This window comes from Equus przewalskii, chromosome 23 (assembly GCF_037783145.1).
Source record: "Equus przewalskii isolate Varuska chromosome 23, EquPr2, whole genome shotgun sequence".
NCBI classification, from domain to species: Eukaryota; Metazoa; Chordata; class Mammalia; order Perissodactyla; family Equidae; genus Equus; species Equus przewalskii.
This window is the reverse complement of record NC_091853.1, coordinates 3,130,308-3,150,425: the sequence shown is the minus strand read 5'-3', so window position 1 is coordinate 3,150,425 and position 20,118 is coordinate 3,130,308. Positions and strand designations below refer to the sequence as shown.

The 20,118-nt window shown below is 45.0% G+C and overlaps 1 protein-coding gene and 1 long non-coding RNA gene across 6 annotated transcripts in view; one reads left to right on the top strand and one right to left on the bottom strand.

The window, feature by feature from the left end:
* Positions 1-1,546: 1,546 nt before the first annotated feature.
* On the bottom strand, positions 1,547-15,792 carry LOC139078969 (uncharacterized). The gene is made up of 2 exons (XR_011532192.1): positions 15,653-15,792; positions 1,547-2,814 (listed from the first exon to the last, which is right to left on the bottom strand). It is a non-coding gene; the product is annotated as an uncharacterized lncRNA (long non-coding RNA).
* CD247 (CD247 molecule) overlaps positions 15,788-20,118 on the top strand; it is a 73,199-nt gene continuing 68,868 nt past the window's right edge. For all 5 annotated transcript variants that reach the window (XM_070591481.1, XM_070591485.1, XM_008521073.2 and 2 more), the window contains exon 1: positions 15,788-15,922. In XM_070591481.1, coding sequence (XP_070447582.1) covers positions 15,865-15,922 — 58 coding nt within the window. In that variant the 5' untranslated portion in view covers positions 15,788-15,864. The remainder of the gene's footprint in view (positions 15,923-20,118) is intronic.

Here is a 20,118-nt window from a genome sequence, read left to right as displayed (position 1 = left end):
ACCACCCTTCCTCCCCCTTAAGCTGGTGACCTTCCTAGGGGACTGTAAAGGTCTAATGCGGCGACCCACCTGCCCCTGACCACCGGTCCCCAGGGGTGGGTCCCCTTCAGGCTTCTTCCTGGGGCAAGAGGACGCAGACCTGCGTGGGGTCCCCAAGGGCCGGGCTGGGCTGCGAGAGGACTCGCGAGCCCGCCAGCTGCCTCTGCCCCATGCAAGCTCAGTCGGTCCTGGCCCTTTGCCAGTGACAAAAATGCCATCTGCACGAAGGCAGAGCCTCTCCAGCGCAATGAGACCGGCAGGCAGCCGCCCGCGTGCAAGCGGGACACCGCCGTCACTGCGCGGCGCCCTCGGTGCGCGCGAGGCAGGGCGCTGGGGAGCCCCAGGGCCCAGAGGCGGCCGGCACGGGATCGGGCCTCTCCAGGGAGACAGCAGCTGGCAGGGCCGGCAGGGGAGGGGGCGCTGGGGAGGCAGGAGTCGTATACTTAAATATAACGGCCAGCTAGAAGACCACTGCGGGGCGGGGTGGGGGGGGGGGGGAGGGTGCGGGCGACGTCTAGGTCAGCCCCCTCTTTTTTTAAAAGAGAAGAAAGATACTTTATTTTTTTTCATGTTTCAATTACAAACACAAATGAAGACAACTACTTTTTGTCTAACAAGTATTTACTGAGCCTCAGGTTTGCGCAATGCACTGTACCAGGTCTCAGGGACCAGGCCACCCTCCAAGAGCCACTTTTCTGACGGAGGAGCCCACAATCTCTCTATTTCTCAGGATGTTTTTCAGTCTCAAGTAATAAAAAAGCCACCTAAAAACTCAGCCCCTTCATCTTATAACTGAGTACACTGAGGCCCAGAGAGGGAAAGTGATTTGGTCAACGTCACACAGCAAGTTCAGGGCGAAGATGGGAGCAGATGTCAGGTCCATGCATTCACAAAGCAGTAACTCTCCCTGGTGCCACACTGATAGGAAGATCGCTTGGCAGAGTCAGAGGTAGGGATAAGGCACCACAGAGACCAGAAACTGGTTAAGAATATCCACTCTTAGCACGTAGTTACAAACTGGGCTCTCAGATGCCCTGGCATCTCACAGTTTGAAGCTTGCTCATTTCAGAAGGTGATTTTGTGTTTGCTCAGATGCCCAGGAGTGGACTTTATAAGACTTCTGATGCTAAACTCATCCGCTCCACCAGCCCAGGAGCTGGAACCATGTGTTCAGAGCGCACGGGAAGCAGATGCGTTGAGTCTGACCTGGTCCTGAAGAACAGCAGGGATCAGAGAGGAAGCACGCAGGCCCTGCTCTGGGGTGAGGGCCTCCCCTCCCCATGGAGGCCTTGTCACTCTGTTGTGTCATCGGCTCCCCTCCATCTGCCGCCCTCTCCACAGAGACTGGGACCCCCATTCCGGGCTCGCATCACTCCTGGAGAGATTTTGCAGGCAGCATCTGCCCCAAACATTTTACAACCCTCCTGCGTCCTTTCCCCAGGCCACGAGGGTGCCTGTCACCTCCCCTGAGTGATGTGAAAGGGAACAAACTCTCGCCAGCACCATCTATACAAAGGCCATTTTATTCATTCCTCGAACAATCCGATGAGAAGGACGTTGTTAGCTAACCTGGAACAAGGAGTTTCAGACATTTATGAACTTATTCAAAGGCAGCTGGAAGCTGGGAAACGGCGGGGCGGCGACCTGAGCGGGGCCGGCTGTTCTAAAGCTCATGTCCTTCACCGGCGTGGACCAGCACCCCGAAACCTGAGCTTAGTCCTGACTCGGCCGCTTACCAGCTTTGTGAGCTTGGGCGAATTGCTTAATTTTTCTGAATCTCAGTTTGCTTAACTATGAAATGGAAACTGTCCACCGATATTGACCACCTTACTGAGTCACCATGAAGATTAAATGTGACAACATAGGTGAAAGTGACACACAAATGTAGGGCAGCCCCATTAAAGCAGAAATGCTCTTTCTCCGGGGGGGGGGGGGGGGGGGAGTCTTTGGCCATCAACAGCAATATTTTGCAGGTTGTAATTCTTCTCAGCCCTTGATAGTATCTCTTTAGTTTTACCCACACCCCAGCTTATTGTTGCCATCTTTTTTAAATCTTTTATATCTTTGTGCAGACTTTTCATTTATTTGTTTCTCACGTGTTTGGACTTAGGCATGCTTTTCCCCCTGAATGTCTCATTAAAGAAACAAAATTTTGTGACAGATTTTCTTAAGAACAAATAATCTTTTGAGAGGAGGGCCCATTAGGTAAAATTGTGAACATTGCAAGCACATCTTCAAGAGCCATGCATTTTCAACCTCTGTAATATTCAAGGCCATTTCAACTGCAAGGTCAGAATCTAAGTCAAATAGCTTAAGAAAAAAGTTAATCGTCTTATGAAATGGAAAAGCCTGTGGGTGGGCCTTTAGGTATAGCATGATCCAGGCTTTCAGTGGATGCAGTAAGTGTTCTATCTGTCTTTATGCATCTGTTGTTCTGCTCTCTTCTGGGTTGGCTTCATTCCCAGGCAAGCTTCCTCCATCTGGTGAGAAAGGTGGATACCAGGCATACCTGCTCCTTACAGAGGAATAAGGAAGGAGCATCTTCTTTAATAGCACTTTTGTGGGATATAGGATTGTAAGATGGCCTCCAAGATTGCCACACTTGGGTGTATAATCTCCTTAATCATGGGAAGGACCTCTGCATATGATGAGACATTACTCCTGTGATTATGTTATGTTATCCTGGGTGGGCCTGATCTAATCAGGTGAGCCTTTAAAAGCAGAGTTTTCTCAAGCTGGTTGCAGAAGAATTCAGAGAGATGCGCTCCGGTTGGCCTGGAAGAAACCAAACATCCATGTTGTGAACAGCCTATGGGGGCCACGTGGGAAGGAACTGTGGCGTTCTCTAGGATCTGACAGCAGTCCCTAGCCAATAGTTAGAGGAAAATAGGGACTTCAGTCCTGTATTTGTAAGGAAATAAATTTTGTCAACAGCCAGTGACCTTGGAAGAGCACCCTGAGCCTCAGATGAGAACAGCAGCCCTGGCTAACACCCTGATTTCAGCCCCATAAGACCCTGAGCAGAGAGCCCAGTCATGCTGTACCCCGACTTCTGACCCACGTTACTGGGAGATGGTAACTCTGTGTTGGTTTAAGCTACTAAGTTTGTGATAATCTGATAAGCAGCAATACAAAGCTAATACAAGCTCTGAAAAGCCCAATCCTAGCCCAGGGTTAGGATCCTTTGGTTGCAAGTAACAAGAACCAACTCTGGGTAATTTACGCAAAAGGAAATCTACTGGCACAGGGTTCATAGAGCCACAGGACACAAGCTACTGCTGTGATGGGTCCCAGCAGGAGAAGTGAACAGCGGGTGTTGCCAGGTCTTGTTTCACTCTTTCAAGATTTAAATTCCAGGAGAAAGCAGCTAATCGGCTTTACCTGACAGCCTCACCAAGACTAACCAAGGGAGAATAGTTGGTTCTTCAAAGCAAAATCGATGGAGTGACATCGGCAACATGGCTAAGACACCCCTTGTTCATGTCCCGTCCTCAACAACAATTTGGCATCCACTTATGGACAGAACCGCCTTTGTAGGAGTTGTGGGAACCAGCACCACAGGCCAAGGGGTGCAGCAGGAGGCTTGTCCACCTGTGCATGGGGTAATAGGCAAACAGACCTCCCTCCTGGCTGTGGACCCTGCAGTGGCCCCTGAACCACCTCCAGCCCCTCTCAGCCACGGTCTGGGATCCCCTGGAAAGCACTGTCTCAGACAGTCACCCACAGATGAGACAGCCTTTGCAGAAGTCCAGGTTCCAGAGAAGTCCCAGCACTCCGCTGGAACAAACAAATACACATGTGGATGCATTAGAGTGGCCAAGAGGAACAGCTTGAATTGATTTGTGTCATCCCTTCCCCCAGGGGGCCCAGCTTAGGGATGTCTCTGCCCTGTGACTTTTCCTATGGGGGAAAGTGAAAGCATGTGAGTGGGCACCTAGTTTCCCCAGCTGTGTGGGATGCTGCTAAAGAGGCTCATTTCTCTCTTGTTCCATCCAGAGCACTGAATCATGAGCTGTGTGACTGGGAGGCAGGAAGAGAGTGGCAGATGGGACCCTGGAAGGGCATTAAAGGGATGTGAATCCTACCAGCTGGGTTGTGGACTTCATCAAGAAGCTGGTCCATGAGCTGTTAAGGATGCCTTGCAGAGCCCCCCAACTGGGCCAGAGGCTGCCCAGCACTCTGCAGGCCTCACCCACACTCCTGGCTCTGCGTGTGCTCCTGATGGTGGTGGTGAGAGTGAGCATTGGCAGATGGCTAGTGAGCATGTACAGAAAGCTGGCCTGAATCCACGGGCCACAGAGAGACCAGAAACGTGAGCTTTACTGCCTGCCTTGGGAAAGTAAAAGGGAGGCTGTCGGCACTGGACCTGGTGTGTGACAAGATTGAGAGAAGGCATGCAAGTTTATGAATTCTCACAAGAGGGAGCCAGGAGCATGGAACAGGCATATCCACAGAAGGTATGAGAAAGCCTCAGAGTCTCGAGCAGGGCTGACAGAAGATATTTCTCTCCCAAAGCCAGTTAGTAAAGGCAGTTCCTGTGAAGACAGGAATGCAAAACTTCAAGGAACATGAAAAATCAAGGAAACGTGACACCACCAGAGGATCACAGTAATCTTCCAGGAACTGATTCCATGGGTGTGGAGTGTGTGATTTGCCTGGTAAAGAATTTAAAACAGCTATTTTAAGGAAGCTCACTGACCTACAAGAAAACACGGGAAGACAATTCAGTGAAATCAGGAAAACAACACATGAACAAAAGGAGAAGTTTAACAAAGAGGTAGAAATAATAACGATAATTTAAAAACCCCAGAAATTCTGGAGCTCAAGAATACAATGAATGGAAAACACAATAGAAGACATCAAGAGTAGAATGGGTCAAGCAGAAAAAAGAACCTGTATGTTAGAAGACAGGAACTTTGAAATTATCAGGTCAGAGGAGAACAAAGAAAAAAGAATAAAGAAGAGTGAAGAAATCCTATGTGATCTATGGGATGCCATCAAAAGAAACAATTTGTGAATCACTGGAGTCCCAGAAGGAGAGAGGAAGAGGGGGGCAGAAAGCTCGTTTAAAGAGATGGTGGTTGAGAACTTTCCAAATCTAAAGAGGGATTGGCGTATCCAAGTTGATGAAGCTCATAGTCATCAAACAGACTCGAATTAAAGAGATCTTCTCCAAGACACTTGATAACAAAACTGTAAAAAATCAAAGACAAAGAGAGAATCTCAACAGCAGCAATGGAACAGACGTTTATAACTTACAAGGGAGCCCTCAAGAGGGTGTCAGCAGATACCTTCCAGGCAGGGAGAGAGTGGAAGGATATATTAAAAGTGCTGAAATAAAAAAACTGCCAAGAATACTCTATCCAGCAAAGTTATCCTTCAGAAAGGAAGGGGAGATAAAGATTTTCTCAGAGAAACAAAAACTGACGGAGTTCATCACTGCTGGGCCTGCCTGACAAGAAATGCTGCAAGGAGTTCTTCAGGCTGAAATGAAAGGACACCAACGAGTAACGCAAATTATATGAAAGGAAACAGCACACTGGGAAAGGTAAATATATAATCAAATTCAGAGCACTCACTGTAATATGGGAGTGTGTTAGCCACTTAACTCTAGTATAAAAGTTAGAGGATAAGAGTATTAAAAATAACTATAGCTGCAATAATTTTTAAATGAATATACAATATAAAAATAAGTAAATTGTGACATCAAAAACATAAAAGGGGGAGAAAAAGGATAGAGTTTTTGTATGAAATTGAAGTTAATTGTTATCAGCGTACATTAGACTGTTATGTCCACGAGATTTTTTACATAAGCATCATGGTAACCACAAAGCAAAAACTTACAGTAGATTTACAAAATACAAAGAGAAGTGAATCAAAGCCTACCACTATGGAGAAACATCAATTCACAAAGGAAAGAAGCAAGAGAGGGAGCCAGGAATGAGGGAATTACAAAACAGCGAGAAATTAATAAGATGACATTAGTAAGCCTTTACCTATCAATAATTACTATGGATTAAATTCTTCAATCAGAAGGCATTGTGTCTGGATGGATAAAAAAACTAGACCCAACTCTATACCACCTACAAAAGACTCACTTCAATTTTAAGGATACATATAGGCTCCAAGTGAAGGGATGGAAAAAGATAGTCTATGCAAGTAGCAACCAAAAGAGAGCATGGGTAGCTATGTGTATAGCAGACAAAATATACTTTAAGCCAAAAACTGTAATAAGAGGAAAAGAAGATCACTATATAATGATTATGGGGTCAATTCTTCAAGAGGATATAACAATCATAAATATATACGCACCCAACATCACCTAAATATATTAAGCAAATACAAACAGATCTGAAGGGAGAAATACAAACAATACAATAATAGGAGGAGTCTTCAATACTCTACTTTACAATAGAGCATCCAGACAGAAAGTCAATAAGGAAATGATGGACTTGAATTGCACATTTGACCAAATGGACCTAACAGACGTGAACAGAACCTTCCATCCAACAGCAGCAGAATATACATTCTTCTCGAGTGGACATGGAACTTTCTCCAGGATAGACCATATGATGGGTCACAAAACAAGTCTTAGTAAATTTAAGAAGGTTGAAATCATACTAAGTGTCTTTTATGATCACAATAGCATGAAACTAGAAATCAATAACAGGAGGAAAATTGGAAAATTCACAGTATGTGTAAACTACACAAAACACTCCTGGACAACAAATGGATTAAAGAAGAAATTTTTTTTAAAATCTTGAAACAAATGAAAATGGAAACACAGCACACCAAAACCTATAGGATGCAGCAAAAACAATTCTAAGAGAGAAGTTAATAGTGATAAATACCTACATTAAGAAACAAGAAGGATTTCAAATAACCTAACTTTACACCTCAAGGAACCACAAAAAGAAAAAACTAAACCCAAAGTTAGCAGAAGGAAGGAAATAACAAAGATCAGAGCAGAAATAAATGAAATAGAGACCAGAAAAACAATAGAAAATATCAATGAAACTAAGAGCTGATTTTTTGGAAAAAATAAACAAAATTGACAAACCTTCAGATAGACCAACTAAGAAAAAAAGAGAGAAGACTCGAATAAATAAAATCAGAAATGAAAGAGTAAACATTAGAACTGATACCATAGCCACACAAAGGATCATAAAGGATTACTATGAACAATTATAGGCTAACACATTGGATAATCTAGAAGAAATGGACAAATTTCAATAAACATAAAACCTACCAAGACTGAATCATGAAAAAAAAGAAAATCTAAACAGATGAAAAATGAGTAGAGATTGAGTCAGTAGTCAAAAATCTCCCAACAAAGAAAAGCCCAGGACCAGATGGTCTCCCTGGGGAATTCTACCAAACATTCAAAGAAAGAAAAATTATTGCAAATCCTTCTCAAACTCTTCCAAAAAAGTGAAGAGGAAGGAACACCCCTAAACTTATTTTACAAGGCTGGCATTACCTCAATACCAAAGCCAGATAAGGATACTACAAGCAAAAAAACCCACAGGCCAATATCCCTGATGAATATGGATGCAAAAATTTTCAACAAAATATTAGCAAACCAAATTCAACAGCACAGTAACAGGATTATACACCATGATTAAGTGGGATTTATCCCTGGGATGCAAGGATGGTTCAATATATACAAATCAATAAATATGATATGCCACATTAACAGAATGAAAGATCTAAATCACAAGATCCTCTCAATAGATACAGAAAAAGCATTTAAGAAAATACAACATTCTCTCAAGATAAAAAATCTCAATGAATTGGATATAGAAGGAATGTACCTCAACATAATAAAGGCCATATATGACAAGCCCACAGCTAACACCACCCTCAGCAGCGAAAGTTCCTCTAAGATTGGAACACGATAAGGGTGTCCATTTTCACCACTCCTATTCAACAGAATACTGGAAGTCCTAGCCAGGGCAATCAGGCAAGAAAAAGAAATAAAAGACATCTAAATCAGAAGGAGAGAAGTAAAATTGTCTTTGTTTGTGGATTATATGATCTTATACACAGAAAATCCTAATGACTCCACCAAAAAACTGTTAGAACTAATCAATTAATTCAGTAAAGTTGCAGGATACAAAATCAACATTTAGAAATTAGTTGCATTTCTATACACTAACAAATATCTGAAAAAGAAAAAAGAAAACAATCTCATGCACAATAGCATCAAAAACAGTAAAATACTTAAGAAATTTAACCAAGGTGAAAGGCTGTACACTGAAAACCGTAAGACTTGGTTCAAAGAAATTAATGAAGATAGAAATAAATGGAAAGATATCCCATGCTCATGGATGGGAAGAATTAATATTGCTAAAATATCCATACTACCCTAAGCCATCTACAGATTCAATGCAATCCATATCAAAATTTCAATAGCATTTTTCACAGAAATAGAAAAACAATCCTAAAATTGATATGGAACCACAAAAGAGACCATATAGCCAAAGGAATCTTGAGACAGAAGAACAAAGCTGGAGGCATCACTTTTCCTGATTTCAAAATATACTACAAAGCTATAGTAATCTAACCAGCATGGTACTGGCATAAAAACAGACATGTAGACCAATGGAACAAACCTGAGAGCCCAGAAGTAAATTCTCTATATTCAGTCAACTAATATTTGACAAGAGAGCCAAGAATACTCAATGGGAAAAGGATACTTTCTTCAATAAATGGTGCTGGGAAAACTGGATAACCACATGCAGAGGAATGGCCTTGGACCCCTATCTTACACCACTCACAAAAATTAACTCAAAATGGATTAAACACTTAAACAGAAGACTTGAAACCGTAAAACTTGTAGAAGAAAACATAAGGGAAAAGCTCCCTGACGTTGGTCTTGGTAATAATTTTTTGGATCTGACACCAAAAGTGTAAGTAACAAAAGCAAAAATCAACAAATGGTACTACATCAAACTTAAAAGCTTCTGCACAGCAAAGGAAACATCAAGAAAATGAAAAGGCAACCTATAGAATGAGAGAAAATATTTGTAAATCACATATCTGATAAAGAGTTACTGTCCGAATATTAAGGAACTCACACAACTCAATAGCAGAAACCCAAACAATCCTATTAAGAAATGGGCAGAGGAACTGAATAGACTTCTTTCCAAAGAAGACACAGAGATGGCCAACAGGTACATGAAAAGATGCTCAGCATCACTAATCATCAGGGAAATGCAAATCAAAACCACAATGAGATATCACCTCACGTTGTTGGAATGGCTATTATCAAAAAGACAAGAGATAAGAAATGCTGGCGAGGATGTGGAGAAAAGGGCACCCTTGTGCGCTGTTGGTGAGGATGTAAACTGGTGCAGCCACTATGAAAAACAGTATGGAGGTTCCACAAAAAATTAAAAATAGAACTACCATTTGATCCAGCAACCCCACATCTGGTTATATAGCCAAAGGAAATAAAATCTTGAAGAGATGTCTGCACACCCGTGTTCATTGCAGCCAGGGCATAGAAACAGCCTAAGTGTCCATGAACAGAAGAATGGGGAGAGAAGACGGGCTACATACACACAATGGAATATTATTCAGCCACGAGAAAGAAGGAATCCTGCCATTTGTGACAACATGGGTGGACCTTGCGGGCACTATGTTAAGTGGAATAAATCAGACAGAGAAAGGCAAAACTATGATATCACTTACATGTGGAATCTAAAAAAGCTGAACTTACAGAAACAAAGGGTAGAATGGCGGTTACCAGGGGCTGGGGCTGGGGGGGTCAGGGAGATTGGGAGATATTGGTCAAAGGGTACAAACTTCCAGTTATAAGTTCTGGGGTACAGCATGGTGAGCCTGCAAAGACGAGGCCCCATGAGGCGTTTGGGTGGGATCCTGCAGGACTGCTGGAAGTATCTGCCCCAGTGGAAACCCCTCAGGAAACGGCATGAGCTGGCCTCCAGCTGCTTGTCAGTTCAAGACCAGTCGGCTGAAGCGGGATGAGCAGGCTTGGGTCAAGGCACTGGGGCCTCAAGGCCTGGGGATGTGCTTCCCCATCCCAGGGACCTTGGGAGTGACTACCTCTGGAAACCCCAAAGGATGGAAGCCAATCCTACTTTTTGTGCTTCTTTTCCTGGTGATCAGGAACCCAGGAATTGTGAGGCTGCACCCCAGGTCCCTGCTTCCTGGAATGGGGCTGCCGTAGTCTCAGAATGCAGGGGAAAATCAGAAGCCCAAGAGGGGACCATCCGGAGCAAGGAGTTATGGGAAGAGGCAGACCCATAAGCCCCTCATAGCGGCCTCTCATTTAGTTGTGGGCAAAGCTTTCCCACTAAATTTTGATGAACTAATATAGGAAAAAGGGGGGTATATTGGCTCATGTAGCTGAAAGTAAGGCAAGAGGGCAACAGGAATAGAAATTCTCTTTCCCCGACTCTTGGCTCAGCTTTCCTCTGGGTTGGCCTCATTCCCAGTCAGACTCTCTCTCCGTGTGGAGAATAGATGGCCCCCACAGCTCCAGGCTTGCACTATCCTCACAGTTGCCATCCCCAGGGAAAAACAGCATCCTTCCCCTGTCGTTCCAGCAAAAATCTCGAAAAGGGCTCTCATTGTCCCTCCCTGAACTAATCATTGTAGACAGCAGAATCTGATGCTCTGATTGGCTGGTGCTGTGTCCTGTGCCCACCTTTGGAGCCCAGTGGAGGTGCAAACTTTACTCAAAGTACTCGAGGATTAGGGGAGATGTGGGCCTCTCCAAGGGAAATGAGGGTTGCAGTTTCCAAAAAAGGGGGCAGGTCAAAATAATTATTTCACCGGAATTACTCATTTGAAGAATTATGAGATTTCATTTAGCACCGATATCTTCTTCTTACCACGTACCTGCTCATGTTCTGTTTTGCCTGTCACCTTGCACTGTCTCTGTCCGCAGCTGTAGCCATTTGACTTCTATCAGTTCAGCTCCGGTCCTGAGCCCCAGTGCCTGCCTTATGTGTGGTCTTTACATTGTCTTTGCGCTACTCAATGCCCAGTCAGCCCTCCAGAGGCAAGGGCCCTTTTCTCTGATGACAACTTTCCCAGGTGGCAGCTCCATTCGCCAGCTTCTGGATTCCCCTTGCTGTGCTCTTCTCAACAGTTGAGGCATCCTCCTACTCAGCATTGGACTTCCTGCCATCCTGGATGTTACCATCCATCCACCCACCTACCCACCCATCCAAAATGTACTTGGAGCTAGAGTTCAACCCTGCAGAATAGCCAGGCCTTGCCCACTAGGAACTCACAGCTGCTGGGTATCAGGTTCTATGTGGACTTTCTCTCACCTCCTACCTCTGCCTGTGTCCTCCTCTGCAGAGTGTGGGCCTCGTTCTAGGTCCCAGCCCCAGCTCACTGTGCTCACCAGGACAAGGCTGGAGGCAGTGAACAGTTATTATTTTGTATATGCCCAGAATCTTTTCCTTTCCTTTCTTCTATTACAAATGATTCTGGTAGGGCTGTTAATCATAGTGTCCCATCTCCAATCTCATCTTGTCCCCCTGGAAACAATGGTTGATCCAAGAGGTGAGCATAAGACCCAAGCTGGGCCAATTAGAGCATTTTCTGAGATCGGTGTGGGGATATTGTTTCTGCTGTCTATCGCTGTGTAACAACCATCTCAAATTTTAGTGACTTAGAACAACCCACCATTTCAGTTGTTCGCGCTTCTGTGGGTTAGCAACTCAGGCTGGCTCCGTTAGGCAGTACTCTGTCTGGCCTTACCTGGGGCCATTGATGTGGCTGTAGTCCTGCGGTGGCTCACCTGGGGCTGGATGGTCCAAGATGGCCTTACTCACTTACCTAGAAGTTAGTGCTGGCTGTCAGCTAAGCCACGTACTCCAGCAGGCTAATCCAGGCTTCTCCACATGGAGGCTGGATTCCCAAAGCAGCAGGACATATGGCTGGCTCCAATGTACAAACGCTTTTCAAATCCTTTAGGGTTTTTTAAAGATGGGAGAAAGAACATGCTTGCATACTGATGAGAATGACCCAATTTAGAAGAAACAATTGATACGCAGGAGAGAGAAGAGAAAATTTCTGCAACAATGTCCTTGGGAGGCAAGACAGGATAGAACCCAGCAGAAGAATTGATACCGATACGATAGGTAAAAAAGTATCTTCACTGTAGTTTGAATTTTGACTTATCTTTCATTCATTTAAAAGCCATTAATTACTTCCTTTTCCAAGAATATTCTATTCAAGTCCTCTGCTCATTTTTCTCATGTGCTTTTAGACGTCTACCAGCCTGAAAATTTCATGCAGGTGAGGATTCCTTGTCTGTTTCACTCCTAGTTTTTTTTGTGTGAGGAAGATTGACACGGAGCACACATCTGTTACCAATCTTCCCCCTCTTTTTTTTTTTTCTCCCCAAAGCCCCAGCACATAGCTGTATATCCTAGTTGTAAGTCATTCTAGTTCTTCTGTGTGGGATGCCACCACAGCACAGCCTGATGAGCAGTGTGTAGGTCTGCACCCAGGATCTGGACCAGCAAACCCCATGCCACAGAAGTGGAGCACATGAACCCAAACACTTGGCCATGGGGCCGGTCCCAACTCCCAGTTTTGTCTTCAGCATATAATACAGGACTTGGCTCCTGGTAGTCACTCAAAAAGTATTTGTTGTAATTGAATAATGTTTGGATGCTCTCTATGTATAAAGGAACTAAACCCTTTGTCATGGTGCTAAAATTTTATATAAACACAATCATTCAGTACGTGCTCTTTGCCTGGCTTCTTTCACTCGTTTAAATGATTTTGAGATTCAACCATGTTGTTGTATCACTAGCAGTTTATTCATTTTTATTATTATTATTTCACTGAATGGGCATACCATAATTTGTTTATCCATGCATCTGTTGATGGATATTTGGGTGGTTTCCAGCTTTGGGGTATTCCAAATAAAGCTGCTCTGAATATTCATAGGCAAGTCTTTATATGGGCATATATTTCCTTCTCTCTCGGGTGGATACCTGGGAGTGGAATGGCTGGATCATATGGTAGATTTATGGTTAACTTTTGAGGAAACTGCCAAACTGTTTTCCAAATGGTTGTATCATTTTACACTCCCACCATCAGTCTGTGAGAGTTCCAGTTCTTCCCCATCCTGGCCAGTTGTTTAGTTTTAGCTTCATTAATAGCTGTGAGGTGGTATCTCATCGCGTGCTAATTTGTATTTCCTTAATTACTAATGATGTTCAGCATGTTTTCATGTGCTTACTGACCATTCATTTACCTCCTTTTGGAAATTGTCTATTAAAATCTTCTGCCTATTTTCTTATTGAGTTGAAAGAGTTCTTTATATATTCTAGATATACATGTTTGCAAGTAATTTCTCACAGTCGACGGCTTGCTTTTCCATTTTCTTAATGGTGTTTTCCAATGAACAAAGTTTTAATTTTGATGAAGTCTAATTTATCAATATTCTTCTCTTGTGGTTTGTGCTTCTTATGTTCTATCACAAAGATTTTTCTCCTATGTTTTATTCCAGAAGTTTTAGTTTTAGGTTTTACGCTTAGGTCTATGAACTGTTACAGTTAATTTTTGTGTATGATGTAAAATGAGTAACTATTTTTTTTTTATTTTTCCATACAGATATCCAGTTGGACTAGCACCATTTGTTGAAAAGACTATCATTTCTTTGTTGAATATTCCCTGTACCTTTATCAAAACCTGATTGGCCGGGTATGTTTGAGCCTATAGTGCCATAAATACAATGTGGTAATTATGTCGCTTTGTAATGTTAGATGTCTGGCAGGGCTATTTCACTCTCCTTACTCTTCTGTTACAGAGGCTCCTGGCTATTCTTTCGTTTGTTTGTTTTAGCATTATTTTTGTACTGAGATATAATTCACATAATATAAAATTCACCATTTTAAAGCATACTCTCAGTGATTTTTAGTATATTCACTATGTTGTGCACCATCACCGCCATCTAATTCTAGAACATTTCTGTCATCTCAAAAAGAAACTCTGTACCTATTAGCAGTGGGTCCAATTTCCCCCTCTCCCCAGGCCCTGGCAACTGCTAATCTACTTTCTGTCTATAGATTTGCGTATTTTGGACATTTCATAGAAATGGAATCATATCACATGTGGTCTTTTGTCTCTGCTTCTTTCACTTAGCATGGTTTTTTCAAGGTTCCTCATGTTGTAACATGTAATAATACTTAATTCCTTTTTATGGCTGAATCATACTCCATTTGGGGGATATACCCCATTTGTTTATCCCTTCCTCGGTTGGCTTGTTTCCAGTTTTGGGCTTTTATGAATAATGCTTCTATGAACATTAAGATACAAGTTTGGTGTGGACATACGTTTTAGTTCTCTTGTGTATTTGCCTAGAAGTAGAATTGCTGGGTCATATATGCTCTGTTTAACTTTTTGAGGAAATTCTAACCTGTTTTCCACAAGGGCTTCATCATTTGACATTCCCATCAGCAATGTAGGAGAGTTCCAATTTCTCCACATCCTCATCAACACTTGTGTGTCGTTTTTTTCTTAGCCATCCTAGTGGGTGTAAAGTAGGATCTCACTGTAGTTTTTTGGTTTTGGTTTTGTTTTTTTGGTGAGGAAGATTGTCCTGAGCTAACATCTGTGCCAATCTTCCTCTATTTTGTATGTGGGATGCTGCCACAGCATGGCTTGATGAGCGATGTGTCAGTCTGCACCCAGGATCCGAACCCGCGAACCCCGGGCTGCCAAAGTGGAGCACCCAAACTTAACCACTAGGCCGCTGGGCCGCTGGGCTGGCCCCACTATAGTTTTGATTTGCGTTTCCCTAGCAACTAATGACATTGAGTATCTTTTCATGTGCTTATTGGCCATTTGTGTATCTTCTTTGGAGAAAAGTCTATTCAGATCTTCAGCCAATTTCTAATTGGGTTATGTTTTCTTATTATTGAGTTGCAGGAGCTATTTTTTTACGTCAGCATTTTTAGTGAGATGGATCGATTAGTTTAGGGAGAATTGGAATCTTCTTAAGAGGGAGCCTTTTATCAAAGACCAGGTTATCCCTTTCCATTTACCCAAGTCCTTTCGTGTTCTTCAGTAATGTTTTAAAGTTTGTTTCATGCAGATCTTACACTTTTTATTAAATTTATTTCTAGGTGTTTATCTCTTTTATTATTGTAAATTACTCCAACATTTAATTGTTGACAACTAACAAAGTGTGCGAAATACTACGTGAGCTGTAGTATTTCAAGCTATTCCACGTTTCAAATTCAGGCCAAGTTCCGATCTGCATCCTCAGACCTCCTCCAACAACTTGTTGAGATGTTGAGTGAGACAGTAAGTAGATCGCAGAGGTGACACTAAAGCCCAAGAATTCTCCATTTAGCCTGACTCTGAGTCCAGCACTCTGTCATCTTACCAACCCCGATAAAATATATGAGTCTAGGAAAACGGTAAATGTTCTTACGTGCAATGGGAACTCGTATTTGCCTAGGGACTGACTTCACCAATCAAGATAGCAATTAGATAAAAATTAGACAAAAATTATAAAAAAAGGAAAATAAAACAATGATTAAATGAGAGAAAAAGTAAAATTGAGGCAGAGAGAGACACACACACACACGCCACCCCCAAACCCTCAAACCTCCAGGGCTTCCTGCCTGTGAACCGAAAGGGGGAGTGTGAGTTTCTGGGCCCTGTTGGCAGGTGCCTGTCTCCTCAAAGGCCCCATAGTCCTCCACTTCCTGAGGAGGCAGCAGCAGAACAAAGCCGGCAGAGACTTCTTTTCTCTTCTTTGTCCCAGCCACGGCTGCCACGGCCTCTGCCTCTTGGCACCATCCCGGGGCACAGGACAAGATGAAGTGGAAGGCTCTTATGATCGCGGCCATCCTGCAGGCGCAGTTCCCAGTCACAGGTAAGGCTGCACGTATCAATGGCAAGGAACTTCTAGAACCACTTTGTGCGTGTGTGTGCGCGGGGCCGGGCGACACAGTGGAGGGGTGGTGGGGAGCTGGTGTCCCCTTCGAGTCCTGTCCTCGCCGGATCAATGGGCAGCTGAGCAGGGAGGGGTCCGGCTCGATGCTGGTGTCTGCCTCATTACAGCCAAGTCGGGCATCAATTCTGAGCCAGCCGCTTGAAAACACACCTGCCCATAGTATAGATTTTTCCAGTGATAAGGGAGAGAAACGTCCATGGGCGGTGGGGGGGCGGGAGAAGGACAAGCAGGAAGGAAGTGGAAGAGCAGCCAAGCCAGGCCCAGGTGGAGGACAGAGAGCGGTATCCGGCAGAGGCCGGACGGGGTCACGCGATGTCAGCCAGGCCGTGTTTCGTGCTGCGACACTTTTCTAGTCTCTGCATCTTCTTTTACCCCTGTGCTGGCTCTGGCCGTAGCTCGGCCCCTTCCCATCTTCTTTCACCCACAAAGAAGACTGCATTCCTTGGCCAGGCAGGTCACGGCTGTGGCCCTGGCTGACTTGAAACAGCTCGACAGGCCAAGGACTAAGTGGGGTTAAGAAGGAGAGAAGCGGCCTCCCTGGGGGTCTGTGTCCAGGCTCAGCGCTGTCATGGCCACCCTTGAACCCCATGGCCAAGGGCCGCCCTGTGACACACCCGTCCCAGACACAGTGACTCACCCACTTCAGGCAGCTCTCTCTCTGAGGCCAAAAGCCAGAGGTGCTGATGGAACATAGAGGACAGATGAGAGGATGTGACTTGTTAAGTCGCCACCAAGAGTAACAACCAGCTCACACCTCGCCTCATTCCAGCTCGCGGGAGCCTGGCTCTGCTAGAATCCTTTCATCCCGCCATGTTTTCTGGCCCAGATAATGAGGAGGAGGAGAAGTGAGAAGAGGAAATGGACTGGGTCGGGGCGGGGGGTGGGGAGCATCATGACGTTTTTACCAGAAACAGGACAAGCCATATTTGAATCTTAAGAGGCAGGGAGGGTGGTCACAAACAAGTGTCCTTCCTCCACTTTACAGCTCACCCCAGCATGGGAAGGCATTTAGCGACAACGGTGGGAGGGCAGGAAGGCCATTGCACTTCTGATCCTGCCAGGGAGTAGGGGACAGCCCTGCCCGGCGCCCCGGCGTTTCGAGGATGAAGCAGTGGCGGGGTTTTCTGTAAGGTCACAGCTCTCTTCTCAGAAAGGCCTCGCTGGGTGTGAGTCACATGGTGCTGGGGGTTAAGGACACCCGAGTGAGCACAGAGAGCCATCCTTGTGCTCGGGGGCCGAGAAGGCCCGTGACACCCTGACTGCCTGTGAGTTCAGTGACCTCGGGGGACGCGGCTGGCGTAGGCCTGACCCTGGGCTGCAGGCTGGGGGGCGCCTCCGCGTGGAGCGGCTGCGCTGCCCATGCGTGTGGGGTCCAGCTCGGTGCAGAGTGGAGTTAGGAGAGGAAAATAAAAGCTGCGGGGTGGTGGCGGCTGTCAAGGCGGTAAACAGCCCCCGGGCAGGCCCGGCCGCCCCGCGGTTCAGAGCCCCCCCTTGGTGCCGCTCGCTGTGCGAGTGGAGATGAACTGTCAGTTACCTTTACATAAGGCTCCAGGACAAAAGTCCCTGCAGGCGCCCTAGCCCGGGGGAGGCGAGGCAGAGGGCCCGGGAGAGGCCCCGCCGCCTGCAGGACGCCCTCTGCGGTGGGCCCTGGAGGAAGGGCTGCTGAGGGAACTTGAGCTGAGGTCTTCTCTCTTTTCTAGCTCAACTAAGTTACCCCCCACCCCAATGCTTTTAAAACATTACCTTTTACTAAGACTTTTCCATTTCCTTGGAAATGTCCAGATCATTAGGGTCAAAGCAAATGATGCCCGAGTCCGTCTGCACGAGCGGGTGTCCCCGGGTGAGAGTCTGCCCAGACAGCCGCCAGGTCCGAGGCCGGCAGAGACTCAGGTGGCGTGCTGGGGGCATGGGCACGCTTTCACCTACAGAGTCCTCAGGTGCCCAGTGCGCTAACTCGCTGCCACACCGTGGCCAAGAGCACACTCAGTGGTCAATGTGGCCTTTGTCCTTTCTCCAGGGAGGAGATGCAGCTCTGCTACAAAGCCTCAGGAGATGCAGGCTCCAGGCTTTGAGCAGCCCTGCTCTTAGGGAGGCAGCTGGATGTGGTGAAAAGAGTCAGGTCAATCAGAGAGCTGCCACTTTCCTAGCTGTGCAACCTTAGGCAAGTTACTTAACCTCTCTGGGCCTCAGTTTTCCCACCTTCATTGCAGGGTGTGAAAATAAGAAGTGAATGTAACATGTTTGATACACAGAATAGACAGCCAATAAACAGGAGTTGAATTATTACTTCTTGGCCTGTTTTCCTGGTCTCAATACTCACGAACAGGAAATGAGAACTGTGGTTGGGATTCTTAATGTGTTCTTAGGCATGCTGTAAAGCGGCAGTGGGCATTTTCTCCGTCTGTTGAAACACAGCCCTCCCTTCTCTTGATTTTTGAGCTCACGTCCAGCAGCACGAGAATGCAGTGGCGAGCCACCCCGGTGGCAGGGCCACGGCAAGGGTCAAGCTATGGCGGGTCACAGGATGAGCGTTACAGCTAACATTTAACTTCTAAAGACACTTCTTCTCAGGGGATATTCCCCAAAGTGAAAACATGCCTAAAAAATGCATAATATAAATAATTAGGGGGAGGAAATTGCAGACAAATTCCACCCGATCGTTGCTGGTCAGGGCGGCCGCCCGGATTTTGAAGCCGAATGGTTGGTGTGGGTGCACGGTGACTGCGCATTTAAACGCAGACTTCTTGAAAACCAGATCTTTGCTTAAACTGCTTGGAGCTCGACTCGAGGGGGGCTATACGTGACGCCAGGACAAGTTCTTCATCCATCGCATTTCACCACTGGTCTCTTTCGACCTCCAGTGGCCTGGCTCAGCTCCCCCTGGTGAGCTCCTTGGTCCTTCTGCCCTGGCATTTCTCAGACTCGCTGGGCTGGAGCCCACCTTTGCGGCCTTGAAACATCCCCCAGAAACAGTCCTGGGAAGCTCTGGCTTAGGCGAATAATCACGGCTGTATTTATTTAAAAATTGTTCTTATTTCTGCCTTTGTCTTTAAAAAATTAGATTTAATTTTTACTGGTTTACTGTTTGACTTTCGAGCGCCCCTGGCGCTGTCTTGTGTTTTATTTGGAAAGGTTCAGGCGCATTAGAGAACTGTCTCGCGTGAGAGTTGTCCTTTCTCTCCTGAGCCCCATTTGCCTAGGGGTCAGCTAATTAATTAAATAAATAGCAGGGATAATTCAAAATAAATTCCTTAGCTCAGCTTGGGCCACGGCTGGTTCTTATGAACACTAAAGTGATGGTGGATTTAATTAATTTGAGCAAACAGTCAGTCAGTTTGGTTAAAAAAACAATCAAACCAGTCATTTGACCTGCTAGTTGAACAAAGTGATCCGTTCAGTCACTGCACGTTCATAGCCCTTCCTCCCAGCCGAAAACCCGGAGTCTGTGTCCCCGAGGGGGAGAAAGACGCCTCAGTCCCTGCTCAGAGGTATTTCCAGCACTGAACTCATGCCTGGAGCACGTCCACACACAATACATACTGTTGAAGGAATTAAGAGGTGGGCAAATGAGGGAAATCTAGATGTTTCCATGTGATTAAATTCACTTTCATGGTTTATTTGGGGGTGGGATATATTGGAGTGGCATTATTTGGACCTTTCCTCTAGAGAACTTAGTATTAAACAAAGTACTGAAAAAAAAAAAAAAGAAATTAAACTGGTGGAGGGAACAGAGCAGTCGAGTGAATAGAATGATTAGAGATGAGTTGCAAGGACAATTTAAGATAAAAACCTACGTTAAAATGTTCTGATTGGACCATATGTAATTTACGATATTCATTTATTTTTACCTATGAAAATGTTAATTTCATATGATTCAGGTGATATCTCAAAAATAAACAAAGACACTCATTTTTCTGACTTGGCTTTAGCACTAAGGAAAAGCAGAAAATAAAGAAGGCTATCGCTGTTGATTGGAGATTGGAGATTTCCAAGAAGGAAAATAAGCGTTTGTGGACTCCGGTGTAAATCACATTATCCAGTTGCCCAATTACCTCAAAATATGGAAAGTAAAAAAAAGCAGGCTATTTGCCTATCATAGCTCAGTTTGGTCTAGG